This window comes from Leuciscus leuciscus (genome assembly GCF_965113295.1).
Source record: "Leuciscus leuciscus genome assembly, chromosome: 14".
NCBI lineage: Eukaryota > Metazoa > Chordata > Actinopteri > Cypriniformes > Leuciscidae > Leuciscus > Leuciscus leuciscus.
In genome coordinates this window covers 16,000,019-16,014,017 of record NC_138738.1, presented here as the reverse complement: position 1 = coordinate 16,014,017, position 13,999 = coordinate 16,000,019, and the positions used below count along the sequence as shown (strand labels likewise).

General features: G+C 36.7%; 1 protein-coding gene across 9 annotated transcripts in view; it reads left to right on the top strand.

Annotated features, from left to right (window-relative positions):
• dock7 (dedicator of cytokinesis 7) overlaps window positions 1–13,999 on the top strand; it is a 48,693-nt gene that overhangs the window by 18,148 nt on the left and 16,546 nt on the right. For 6 of the 9 annotated variants that reach the window (XM_082135993.1, XM_082135992.1, XM_082135991.1 and 3 more), the window contains exons 15-31: window positions 2,615–2,732; window positions 2,818–2,888; window positions 3,118–3,256; window positions 4,686–4,787; window positions 5,169–5,255; window positions 5,343–5,574; window positions 6,123–6,287; window positions 6,396–6,565; window positions 9,621–9,710; window positions 10,131–10,226; window positions 10,342–10,482; window positions 11,005–11,118; window positions 11,205–11,372; window positions 11,493–11,644; window positions 12,560–12,729; window positions 13,195–13,349; window positions 13,737–13,919. In XM_082135993.1, the coding sequence (XP_081992119.1) occupies window positions 2,615–2,732; window positions 2,818–2,888; window positions 3,118–3,256; window positions 4,686–4,787; window positions 5,169–5,255; window positions 5,343–5,574; window positions 6,123–6,287; window positions 6,396–6,565; window positions 9,621–9,710; window positions 10,131–10,226; window positions 10,342–10,482; window positions 11,005–11,118; window positions 11,205–11,372; window positions 11,493–11,644; window positions 12,560–12,729; window positions 13,195–13,349; window positions 13,737–13,919 (2,353 nt within the window). Of the gene's footprint in view, window positions 1–2,614; window positions 2,733–2,817; window positions 2,889–3,117; window positions 3,257–4,685; window positions 4,788–5,168; window positions 5,256–5,342; window positions 5,575–6,122; window positions 6,288–6,395; window positions 6,566–8,671; window positions 8,765–9,620; window positions 9,711–10,130; window positions 10,227–10,341; window positions 10,483–11,004; window positions 11,119–11,204; window positions 11,373–11,492; window positions 11,645–12,559; window positions 12,730–13,194; window positions 13,350–13,736; window positions 13,920–13,999 lie in introns of all 9 variants that reach the window. The other 3 variants (XM_082135996.1, XM_082135994.1, XM_082135995.1) reach the window with 1 other exon arrangement.

Here is a 13,999-nt window from a genome sequence, read left to right as displayed (position 1 = left end):
ATCATCCTGCCAATCGATCACATCATAACCGCGGCCACTTGGTGCTCTGTGCATGCACCGCTTGATGGGAATTAATTATAAAAGCATGCGATTTATGGTTCTGGCTTTGATTTAATGGTCTCCTGAATCAGCGGAGCATCACTCTCAGGTGCCACTGAGAGGCTCTGCATGTACAAGCAGGATCGTCGCTGGATCTCAGAATGGTTCGGCTCAGGCGGTAATAGAAATGAGTGATGACTGAAGTTGGGGGAGTTTGTGCCATTTGCACTGATATGAACAGGCTTTTTATTTACTGCTGCTTCATATTAATCTCCCTTCAGGGTTCAGCAGTGCTTTTTTTTTTTCTTCTGTTGGCCTGGTCAGGCCAGTAGTTTAAATTTTAATCTAGCAAATATTTTATAATATATTTGAATAATTTGAATAAATTCTATGTTTACCTTTACTACTAGGTTTTTAATTTTCAATACATTATACAGCATTAAATGCACGTATTCATAGCTGTATTCACTCTTGCAATACACATAATTTAATACACACACACACACACACACACAAAATCTCATCTCATGTCAACCACTTAGATACCATTGGTAAAATGTTGCATAATGTTACATATTGTGAATTTTAATTGTCAGAATTTTCAGCAACAATTTTTAGTAAAGATGTTTTAGCCTTGGTTTACTTTGTTCACATGTGCTGTTTTTAAAATATTTAATCTTAGCAGCTTGTAATGGGGATGAGTTAAGGTGATGATACACAGGGCAACTTTTTGAGCAATGTTGCTGGGCAATGTTGCTGTCAACGTGCAACCAGACAGGGCCCAATTATCCAGATAGAAATGTATTGCTCATTTTCAATGGAAAAGTGCCCAAGCAACAATCGCTTGGCAAGATTGCCCTGCAACATTGCTGAAAAAGTTGTCCTGTGTATCATCACCTTTAGTCTTGACCAAATGTTTGCAAACACCCTAAATTTGGACCCTACTGATAAACTATTCAACCTGTTACTATTTTTGAACTACTGAATCGTTGTGGTTTTTCCAGATGTTTTAATTGTGGAATAATCTCCTCTATTCAACACATTTGAATTTTACAAAAAAAATATATCAACTATAGGAATATTCCTGTATACAAGATAATGAACATATTCTGATTAAACATGAACATTATTTTCCATTAAGTTGAGTTGTTGTCATTGAGCTTGCTTCTGCTTCAGCATATGACCAAACTCAAATATCGGCATATTCTTGCACATGTAAATGCAGACATTGAAAATATTTTGATATACTAATATGTTATGACTGAAATGTCAAGTATTTTGGATGTAGTTTAAATAACATGTATAGCAAAATATATGGTTGTTTGAAACTGTTCTGTAAATGTTAGGGTGAAACAAACTTGATTGCATTTTTTGTGCCTGCCATATAACTTGTTTTATGTTTGCTGTGTTGCAGTGATGTGTAATCATTGCCCTGCTTGCAAGTACGTGCTAACTGGTTCTGTTCAGATAGGTGTGCAAAGTTTGGCTTCAATCCATATTTGTGGACACAGCAAACACGACCTGACTCCCATTGTGTACCCAGAGGCCATTCAGCTTGTGTGTCAGCATTGTGGATAGAAATTTAATCTCCAATGTCCTTTCTTACACCCTGTGCCAAATATATATATATATATATATTTTTTTTTTTTTCAGTTTTAGCTAAATCTAGATTTGCGGATTTTGCAGATCTAGATAGATCTAGTTTGCTGTTTGCAGATCTAGATAGATCTGAACTCAAGAACATTTTTTTTTGGCTGGAATTGCTCTAGTTTATTGAACCTCTTGGGTTTTTTTTGTATTTGAATGCAACTTATATGGGAATATTTTGAATTGCACAATGTACAAGCACTTATTCAATCCTCCCTTGCTCATTTTCTCCTTTTGAATTTGAACTAAAGATCACAGTATGAAATAAGTGATACATACACACCACATTAGAGAGGAGGTGATATTGAGAGTGCATGAGAGTTATGTGCTCCTGGGAAAGTCTGTGACCTTTGCGGACTGTGGGGTTTCCCAGGAGAGTATGTTCCACGTCACTGCAGTATTTCTGTCTGTTCCTGCAGCTACTGTAACCACAGAACGGAAACGGCTGTGCAAGAATGGAAAAGATAATGTTAATGCCCCAAATTTTATCCCGGGCTTTTTGCTTTAAGATGTTTTCACATGTGAACAGAAACTGTTTTTGAATTTCTGTTTTGTGCAACTTTTGTACTTTGTAATTTAATTTTGGTGTAATATTTTGAAATAACTTTTAACTTTCAAAGTTTCCATTTCCTGTTAGATTTAACCATGGGTTGTCATCATCTTTGTTTTTATTTCATGGACAGTGGACACATTTCTGTCTCATTTTCAAATAGTCTTATTTCAGTTAAGGAATCGGCTGAGAAACCAGAAGAACATTTCCAGAATTATTTACCTTTGAATATAAGATTTTCAAAACCTGCTTGAAAAACTTCTAAATATGTAACAAAATATATATATAAAAATGTCTATTTAATTGAATGGGAGCAGTAGGGATCAAAACATTTGATGTATAAACAACTTTCCTTCCTCTGTCTGCCTGCATTTGTAGGAACCTCCTGTACGTGAACTCACAGAGCCTGAACTTCGCAAATCGTCAAGGTTCTGCCCGTAACATTACAGTGAAAGTACAGTTCATGAATGGGGAAGATCCTAGCAACGCTATGCCTGTAAGTTCTGACAGATTCATTTACAAAGTCTCATTTAGCCAAGTGGAATCATATACTTACAGTTCTTTCTTCCATGGTCTCTTAGGTAATCTACGGGAAATCCAGCTGTGCAGAGTATTCAAAGGAGGCTTACACTTCTGTAGTCTATCATAATCGGTGAGTTCATGGCTGCAGCATCTGTTAAAAACTCATGCAGAAGTCTTAACATGAGATCAAACATCAGCTTAGGGAGTTACAGTCATAGTGTTAGTTGTACGTGATTTTGGAACAACAGTTGGTCAAGTTTTTGTTTGATTTGCGTAAGAAATGGATTGTTTACACTGACGGTTTTACAATATTTCTCTTTTTTTTTTTCTTTTTTTTTTTTCTAATGTTCTTTCCTCAGATCACCTGATTTCCACGATGAAGTTAAAATCAAGCTTCCAGCCTCGCTGACCGACCATCATCACATCCTTTTCACTTTCTACCACATCAGCTGTCAACAGAAACAGAACACTCCACTGGAGACGCCTGTTGGATACACGGTACATACAGTGCTCCACACACACACACACTATTATTCAAGAGTTTAGGATCAGTAAGATACATTTTTTTAAAGAATTAATACTTTTATTCTGCAAAGGTTCATTATTGACTAAAGAGTGACAGAACACTTTTACATTGTTACAAATAAAAAGTAAAATAAATGCTGTTTGACTTTTGACCTTGATTTCTTCTAATAAAAAAAAGTAATAAAAAATGGTATCCTGGTTTTCAAACCCTCTTTTGGCATTAGAAAAATATTACTGTCAGGATTTACTAAAGACACGCTGTAAAAAAAAATTGCGCTGAAAAAGGCGTTGACACCGGCTTACCTTATTGCATATGCATTTGTAGGAGTTTCCCTTTCAGACGCAAAATTTATTGGAGGAGAGTTTTTAGGATGAGTCATGCAAGGTGACTTACTAAGGATTGTGCTAGTCAATTTACTGGTATTTGTGCCATTATTTAACACCCAAAAGCATGTCTTAAACCAGACTTTGCGCTGCTCTTGGTAGATTATTGGTCGTTTTGGAAATTATCCGGCTGCATCTGTGTTCTTTAAATTTGCACGTCGTCAGTAGATCACGCGCTGAACTTTCCACTCCAATTGGCGCATTTTTGCCCTGTTTAGTAAATCTGGCCCTTGATGTAAACCCCTCAATCGATCCGAATGAGCTCAGTCCGAATTAAACTTCGATCAGACTGAAAGATGTGTAGGCCTGAAATAACCAGATCAGTGAAAAAAAAAAAAAAAAAATTAAGCATGTAAACAATTATACCCTACTATTTTCTCAATCAGATAAAAAAATATGTTGTGCAAATGCACGTATATTTACATACGTTTTGCATCATACAAACATGTTTAAGATGTCTTACGAACTGGTCAGTGGATGAGACTGAATATTTACTAAATAGTAAAAAAAAAAAAACCTCTTCTGACATAAATGTCAGCTTTCTTTTTAGATATGTCATCAAGGAAAAATACAACAATTATTCTTAACATTATTGAATATACAAATCATATTGGATTCATTCTGATTGACAAATTGACGATTAATGACAATTGATAATTGATGATTAATTTTCGATTGACAAAAATTAGTGCATGTGAACCTTCCTACTGAGGACTAGAGTAATGGCTGCTAAAACATTTATGTATTTTTGATCAAATAAATGCAGCTTTAGTGAGACTTGAACAGCACTGTTCACAAACACAAAATTAGCACTCGCACAGTGCTAATAGAGACCACATCTATCAGATTACACGTTTTGGCAACAAGCCAAATTTGATATCCTAGATTTGCTTTGTTGTGAGCTATTGAGATGCATTGAGAATTTTGGAATTGGAGTATGACTCCTTGAATCAAATCTAATCATGATGTGCCTGAAGGTTCCCACCTATAATAAATGTTGTGTCTCTGTCTCCCTCAGTGGATTCCCATGCTGCAGAATGGACGCTTGAGAACAGGTCACTTCTGTCTGCCCGTATCGCTGGAGAAACCGCCTCAGTCTTACTCTGTTCTCTCTCCTGATGTAAGACAGTTTCTGTCATACAACACACATAGATAAAGCTTAGAAGTTCTTTAATGAGATTTTGGTTATGTCAAGTACCTTTCATTTAATGCATTAGGTTAGAGTTTCCTCATTGGTCAACAACATTTTTTAACAATGTTAAAACAAACTGGAACATGCTTTTACAATTTTGTTTACAGACCAAGTACTTATTTTTTTCTGTATCGAGATGATACCATTATTGTTAGCAATGCTGTTATTTTTCAAAAACTGTGCAGTGGGATGATACAGTACAGATGATTGTTTTTGAGTGTTTGACAGCATTTTAGGGTAGCAATGTATAATAATAACCATTTATTGAAAGAAATTATACTGGAAGTTGATTCATGCATTTGTGTGTAGGTTCCTCTTCCTGGAATGAAATGGGTGGATAACCACAGAGGGGTGTTTAATGTAGAGGTTGTGGCTGCATCCACCATCCACACACAGGTAACTAGTAGTTAAACTGTCAAAATACTGATTCATTTAAAGCCCACAAACACATGCATTCTCTGATGTGTTTCTTTCTTTCCCCAGGACCAGTATTTAGATAAGTTCTTTGCTCTGGTGCATGCGCTGGATGAGCACATGTTCCCTGTGAGGATAGGAGACATGCGCATTATGGAGAATAATCTGGAGGCTGAGCTGAAGTCTAGTATCGCAGCTTTGAATTCATCTCAGCTGGAGCCTGTGGTGCGCTTCCTTCACCTACTGCTGGACAAACTGGTTCTGCTGATGGTGCGGCCTCCTGTTATAGCCGGGCAAATAGGTACTCCAACCTACACACTCTCAGAAAACACACAGAAAATATTCACAACTTTAAAGAAATACTGGGCTAATAGGATATTGTGCTCCATGGGTTCCAATGCAGGTTTAGAACATTGAATGATCACACAATTTTCATTTTGGCGTGATCCTTGCAAGTCATCTAAAATTATATTGCTAGTTCGGCCACAAATTAAAATTGTTATAATTTACTCCAAACGTGGTTGCTATTTCCAATTTAAAAACAAATTCTTTAAATTAGTTATTTTCAACCAGCTCACATATTAGACTGAAGGATTCGTTTGTGAATCAAATCAGAAGTTGGTCTGATTTAAAAATAAATTGGATTCCCTTTTTATAATCGCTAGGATCAAGTCATTTAAACATAAATCTGGATGAGAGACTCTAGTCTAGACTTTCTATTAAACACAAAAAAGTATATAACTTTGTTATTCATATATTTTATGAATTTATTTCAGAACTGCTTAAAATAGTTGCTAGTCTTCTGACGGTTTCCTAATTATCTTGCGTTTTATTTTCTATGTACTCTAGTGAATCTTGGTCAGGCCTCTTTTGAAGTGATGGCATCTATAGTGAACCGTCTACATAAGTACTTGGACACCAGTCAAGATATGCATGGGCGAAACAGCCTTCTCTCCTCATATATCCACTATGTCTTCCGCCTACCCAACATGGATCCCAACTCCCCCTCTCCAGGTCAGGTTTCAGCTTGATCTTTAAATCTGTGGCTTTCGGTGTTTAAGATTGGTTAAATTAGTTATTGCAATGTGTTTCTTTTTTAATGTATTCTGTTTTGCATATTAGGCCCAGGAGGATTGGGTGGTTCAGTGCATTATGCCACAATGGCTCGTTCTGCTGTTAGACCTGCAAGCCTCAACCTTAACCGCTCTCGTAGCCTTAGCAACAGCAACCCAGACATCTCTGGCACTCCCACTTCCCCAGATGATGAAGTACGCTCCATAATTGGCAGCAAGGTAAGTAGACACATTTTAGCTGCTCTGTTGGCTACTATACTTTTCTATTAATATTATAGACACGTCGTCATAGTTCATATACATATCAAAGTGTATTTTATTAGTGCTGTTGAGACATTTTTTGATTGCTCCAGCTGGATGTATTCATTATTCTTATGAGTGCTTTTATAGATCATTGAGTTTCTGTACTAGATTGCTTACTTAGCTGATCAGCATTTTCCAATGTTACAGGTCAACCTATAGCTCACCAGAAAGACAAACTTTAGCTGGAACATTCTATGGACTTAACCCATGTTACACAATCTTGCAAAAAGGAAAAACAAAAATTAACTGTAACAATGAATGTGTGGTTGAGAACGGTGTCCAAAATCCTTTCTACAGTTTGCCTTTGATGAATGTGTAGCTGATAGCTCAGTGATTTGTATGCGCTGACTTCTTTGCTGTAGTACCCAATTTACTGAATAAATTATGCAAATCAGGTCAAATGCGAAATTTAATAACGGATTTATTATTCCACCATAAATAAACTGAAATCTTTAAGTACATGGCTGTAAATAAACTTTATCTAAATAAACAAAGTCTAACGACACTACATTCAAAACTACATTTTACAGTATATTTATTAAAAATGTTTTACAAAAATAAATGTAATAATTTAAATCACTGTAGTTCTTTTCAAACTGCTCCAAACTTTGCCCAAAATGTTTACATTGCAAATGTGTTGAATGTTCTAAAATTTGTTGAATGTTCTAATGGAAACTCAAGAATTGACTACATACACTACCTATCAGAAGATTGGGGTCAGTAAGATTTTTTTTTTTTTTATGTTTTTGAAAAAAGTATATTATGCTCACCAATACTGCATTTATATGATTAAAAAATACAGTAAACTGTAATATTTAAAATATCTGTTTTCCATTGTAATGTATTTTGACATGCAATTTATTCCTGTGATGATAAAGCTGAATTTTCAGCATCATTACTCCAGTCTTATGTGTCACATGATTCTTCAGAAATCATTCTAAATGCTGATTTGGTGCTCAAGAAAAATTTCTTATTATCAGTGTTGGAAAGTTTGCTGCTTAATTTTTGTGGAAACTGAGACATTGTTTCCAGGATTATTTGATAGTCTATAACAGCTTTTATTTGAAATAATTGTCTTTAAATGCATCTTTGGTGAACAAAAGTATTGATTTCTTTAAAAAAAAAAATCTTGCTAAGCCCAAACTTTTAAGTTGTAGTGTGTATGATGTAGTTGACATGCTTTTAATAATGAACCACATTCTCTGAACAGTTTAAAAAAAAAAAAAAATTTAATTTATTTTTTTACTTGAGGTTCACTTAAGTATTATTGGTGCTAACCACTGATCTTTTTCTCCCCTGTTGTATGAATGAAATCAATCTGATTTCACAATATGCGCTCTGTGTTAACTGTGCCAAACTTAAGCCCAAAGTATACTTCAACCATCCGCGTTTCGCGACGGACCGCACACTGTCTGCAAGACATAATTGTCGTCATCAGGAGGGTCCGCCGACCTCCACACACACCACATACAAGATGAAAGTTGAGACAGAAGAGCCCACTAGTTGGCAATATGCAGTTGTGATATATTATGCAGTAGTCGTAAAAGAGTGCAGAGAGAGCGATACAGAACAACATGCTGTTCCAAGAACAGTAAACAAAGCAGCATTTCATTCTCCATCATTTATGTTTTGGGTCTTCTTCTAAACTTTGCATACAATGGCGAATGTCCTGCAAATGACTTAGTTCTGCTTAGAGTATAGAAAAGCAATTGTACTGCCCATGTGTGGAACTCGCGTATCTGCACTCATTGAGTATACTTTAAAAGCTGTGCAGACACGACTGTGCGCGAGACGGAGCGGAATGCGGAAAATGAAGTATACCCGGGCCTTAAGCCTTTTTTATTTTGTTACTTAAAGATGCTTGATACTCTAACCTGTTACTGTTCAGGAATGACAAATTAATATAAACTAACTTGCTCCCTTGCTCACTTGTTTCATTGACCTGTAACCTTTGACCTTTCACTGTTCCCTGGCTTGCTTGCATCTGCCTGTGATCCTTTTGATGCCACCCTTGGCTTGCAGGGCTTAGATCGCTCCAACTCCTGGGTGCATACCATGGGGTGCAAAAGCGCCCCCTGGGGGACCAGCCCTGGCTCAACATCCGATGCTAAGCAGGTCATTCTGACTATCCCAATCCCCAAATACTAAGCAGAATCCCCCTCTTCACACAGCCCTTCCCAGTAGCACTAAAACGACATTATCTAATAACTCCATGGCACATTTCTCCTTCACTGTATTTTCCTTTTTTTCATTCATCCTTCTTTTTATTTTATTTTTATTTTTTACTTTTTCCAACCCATCCACTCTTCTAAAACAGTTATTCTCAAAGCTGCCTCATTTTTCATATTCACCATTTCACTTTAAAAAGCATTGCATGGGCAGAACTAACCAATTTCCATTTTCTTTCTGCTTGGCATGTCATGATATGCTGCATGCACATGTATGCGTGTGTGTGTGTGAATGTTTTGTTTGTCTCGTGAAACTTTTATTTATTTAATTATTATTATTTTAATAACTGGCATCTGGTTAAGGCTAATCATTTTATTTTGTCATTACTCAGTGCCTGTAGTAGTCTGATTCATTAAAGCAAGCATACATGCATACATGAGCACATGCGTACATGCATAATTTATTTATCACACCAAAACACTTTTTACAAAAATCTCTTCAGTCTCCTTATTGAGTAGACTCTGTAAAGACACCATATCCCTCAGAATGGCTATTTGTCTGATGAAAACTATAATTGTTCAATTTAATAGGCAATTGTATATATATATTTTTTTTTACATCTATTGTGATATCACAGTTTTTGCAGTTTTGTTCTGTATTGTATTGTGTATGTTTGTGTGTGTGTGTGTGTGTGTGTGTGTGTTTATTTGTATAGGTATTGGTAGTGGTTGGTGAATGGCACCACATACTCCTGTCCTCCACACTAATCTATTGTCACCCTTCCATTCATCCCCACCCGTAGGCCATGGAGCGCAGTGGCAATCGCATGTCATCGCACACTGAGAGCGCCAGTTTCTTGCAAACATTAACAGGACGCTTGCCGACCAAAAAGGTAGAGACCCAATTCCTGGAGAGCAGGAGCCGACCCTCTCCTCACCTGCGCCTGTCTGTCTTGGGATGACTGGATGTTGTTGTTGTTGTTGTTGTTGTTTTGTTGCTGTGATTGTCATGTACTTGTGGATGCTGGGTACAAGATATTCTCTTTACTATGAATGCCACCTGAAGAGGGAATGATGTGTCACTTGTGGTCACTGTTGGTCTTGCCCCAGTAAAGGGTACTGTGTTGGATTGGGCTGTTTATTTGTTCAATGTTTGATCCATAGAATAATGAATCCTCCCCACTCTTGCAGCATCCCAATGGACATTATGTCAAAGGACCGTGTCATATCCCACACTAGAACTAAGACACAGTAACTGATATGCAGTGTATTTGGTGGTGAATGGTTCTTTGATGGTTCCTTCCTGTTCTCAGCTCTTTCATGAGGAGCTTGCCCTGCAGTGGGTGGTCAGCAGTGGCAGCGTGAGGGAGGGAGCCCTGCAACAGGCTTGGTTCTTCTTTGAGCTCATGGTAAGAGCTACCACACCCATACGTTTCCATTCTTCCTCCTTTATGATCAAATGTGTAGCATCTGCTGTTGAGGTTGTGAGAAGAACAGTGTGTTCTTGATCCTTTCTCGTTTCAGGTTAAGAGCATCATACACCACTTATACTTTACTGACCGACTGGAGTCTCCCAGGAAGAACCGCTTCCCTGAGCGCTTCATGGATGACATCACTGCTCTGGTTAGCACCATTGCTGGTGACATTGTGTCACGTTTCCAGAAGGTGAGAATTTTTTTTGGTATTTGTTAGTTTTGACCATTTTAATTTTGCTTTACATAATATAATTTATTGTGTTTAAAAAATATAGAGAGATATGTTCACAGAAACATGGGCACAAAAATAAACACACACACACACACATATATATTAGTGCTGTCAACGTTAACGTATGTGATTTTAAAAATATTTAACGCATTTAACGCAGCATCTGTTTAGTATTAGTATCAGTTATACTGGCCTTCATTCATAAAATGAAAATTGCCATTTAAACAAGTATTTAAAATAAAGGCTACTTAAAAAAAATAAAAAAAACTTTTATTTTATTTCTACATTAATTTGGAGATTAACTGTGAAATTATTAAAATATTACAACTTATAATAACTTATATTAAAAACGTAAGTGTTTTTTAACTGCGATTAATCACAATTAATTATAGAAAAATATATATACACTGTGCCCAGTTAAAGATTTTGAAGTGGGGAGTTTGAGGTTTCATGTTTGTCTTTTCTTTACTGTCTTTTCAGGATCTTGAGTTGGTGGAAAGGCTCAACACCAGCTTGGCCTTCTTCCTCAATGACCTCCTGTCAGTCATGGATAGAGGCTTTGTCTTCACTCTCGTCAAAACCTACTGGAAACAGGTACCTTGAAAATTGAGCTCCAAACAACATGCTATGCTTTTTACACATTGTCTTTTCTGATGATCTTCTATTCCTCCTATTCCCAGGTGTCCACCAAGCTCTATGCACTACAGAACCCCACTCTAGAGTCTCTGAGACTGGATTTCCTGAGGATAGTCTGTAGCCATGAACACTACGTCACTCTAAACCTGCCATTCAGTCTACTTACACCCCCAGCATCCCCTTCTCCTTCAGTCTCCTCTGCCACATCTCAGGTATAAACACAAACTGAGAAAGGTTAAACAGTGATAAATTCTAAATGACAACAAAATTGGATTATAAAGACTTTCTTCCCATTTTTTGTTTTGTTTTTCTTTCTCCTTGTCTCCCACCAGAGTTCTGGTTTCTCTACCCATGTGCAGGACCAAAAGATAGCCAACATGTTTGAGCTGTCTGTGCCCTTCAGAGAGCAGCATTACCTCGCCGGTCTCGTTCTGACAGAGCTGGCTGTGATTCTAGACCCTGAGGCTGATGGCTCAGTACCCTGGTGTGTGCCCTATTTTCATTCTTTTATGAATTTTTGTCATTTTAATATAAATTAAAGTATTTTAATTTAAAACAATTATGTATGTATGTATGTATGTATTAGGGCTGTCACTTTACGTTCGAAAATCGATTGCACAATCGATCGGATCAACCAACACAAGTTTCTAAAATGAAATTTTAACGGCTTCTCTCGGAGCGCGTCCAGCTCGTCGCGATACGCCCGCAGCGAACGCGCGTCACACAGCAACTGTAGGCTCTGACAAACACATATAACAGCAAATTATACTTATGCATAATTTGTGTCTTTGTACTACAAAACTGTGAATTCTGCCGGTATTCAGATAGTCTCAGGCATACAGATACAGATTCGGGCTATGGCCTACAATCGCCTACGTAGGCGAAATTTGTTTGACATTTCTAATCGTAAACACAGCCATGTTGAAGCCTGCAGTAATGCTTTTCATTGATGTTATGGCAGTCCACTCTGCTTATTGTTTTTCGAGAATGTTGCACTCCTGTTTGTCATTGTGCACTAAACTTCATGCCAATAAATCTTCTGGAATATTTCTGACTTGTGCGCGTCTCAAGCGCCCTCTTTACGTTCGTCCTAATGCCTGTTAGTTGTCCGTGGATTTGCCCATATTTGGCGTTTAAAATGGAAACGTCTTTAGACATGGAAAATCAATTTTACAATCGATTCAATGAACACTTATGTCTCAAAAATCGAACAGGATTTTTTCACAAAAGTGACAGCCCTAGTATGTATGTATATATGTATGTATGTATATGTATATTGTATTTTAATAGATTTATTATTATATAATTCGTTTTAATACAATTTAATTTAAATTGTAGGTTTTTTCCCAATCTGGATTTGACCAAATGTGTAATTTGACACTCTCTACTCTTGCTGTAGGATGTTTGGTCTCCATAAAAAGGTCATCAGCGTTGTTCATAATCTGCTGTCCAGTCATGACTCGGACCCACGTTATGCTGACCCTGAGGTCAAAGCCAGAGTCGCCCTGCTCTACCTACCACTCATAGGCATTGTCATGGAAACCCTTCCTCAGCTCCATGATTTTACTGGTATGTGTGTGCATATATATATGTATGTGTGTGTGTGTGTATATATATATATATATATATATATATATATATGTATGTGTGTGTATATGTATATGTGACATGCATATGTGTTTGTTTGAATGAATATATATATATATATATATATATATATAATGTATGTGTATGTGTGTGTGTGTATATGTATATGTGACATGCATATGTGTTTGTTTGAATGAATATATATATATATATATATATATATATTATGTGTGTGTGTATATGTATATGTGACATGCATATGTGTTTGTTTGAATGAATATATATATATATATATATATATATATATATATATATATATATATATTATGTGTGTGTGTATATGTATATGTGACATGCATATGTGTTTGTTTGAATGAATATATATATATATATTCACCCATGTTGTTGTTTTATTTTAGGATTTTAACCTTTCTTTTATCATCACAGAATCCCATAATCAGTGGGGGCGTCCTGTTGGTCCAGGTACCGAGGAGCAGGAAGCTGAGGGTAACAGTATGATCAGCCAAACGGTTGCCATGGCAATTGCAGGAACGTCTGTGCCACAGATGTCACGACCTAGTAGTTTTCTGCTCAATCCACAGGTATTGTGATCTCACTGTTCACAAACTGCTCAATTTTATATTTTATCAAAAAACTAAAAATGCCAACATGTTAAAATATTGAAATTACAATCTCTTTGTAAATATTTTAGACTTTAGCTGACAAAAAAAAAGTTTAGAAATCCATGCAGTAGAGGGACAAAAATGGCACCCTTTGCAAGTTTTTGTGAACATCCTTTTTTATTTTCGGAAATCTTAAGCAGCCATAACTTCTACTATAATAATTCTTCTGAATGAAAAGAAAAGATTACTTGGTGTTACAGACAATTAGACCAAAGCAAAGTTATACAACATGAAAGCTTCATCATGCAGTGTATGAAAAAGGAGAATACCAGTCCTTTCCTAAAATCTACACGCCTTGTTCTTCAGGCCACCCGTCAGCATGGCTCATTCTCGGCTGAGTCCAGTCGAAGTCTGCTCATCTGCCTGCTGTGGGTGCTGAAGAATGCAGATGAGATGGTACTTCAGAAATGGTTCACTGACCTGTCTGTCTCCCAGCTCAACCGTCTGTTGGACCTGCTCTACCTCTGTGTTTCCTGCTTTGAATACAAGGTTTGAATAAACTTCATATTTGAGGGAGTTTTAACCCTATGTATTAATCAGAAGTTGATCCACAGCACTTTTAGGTCTCT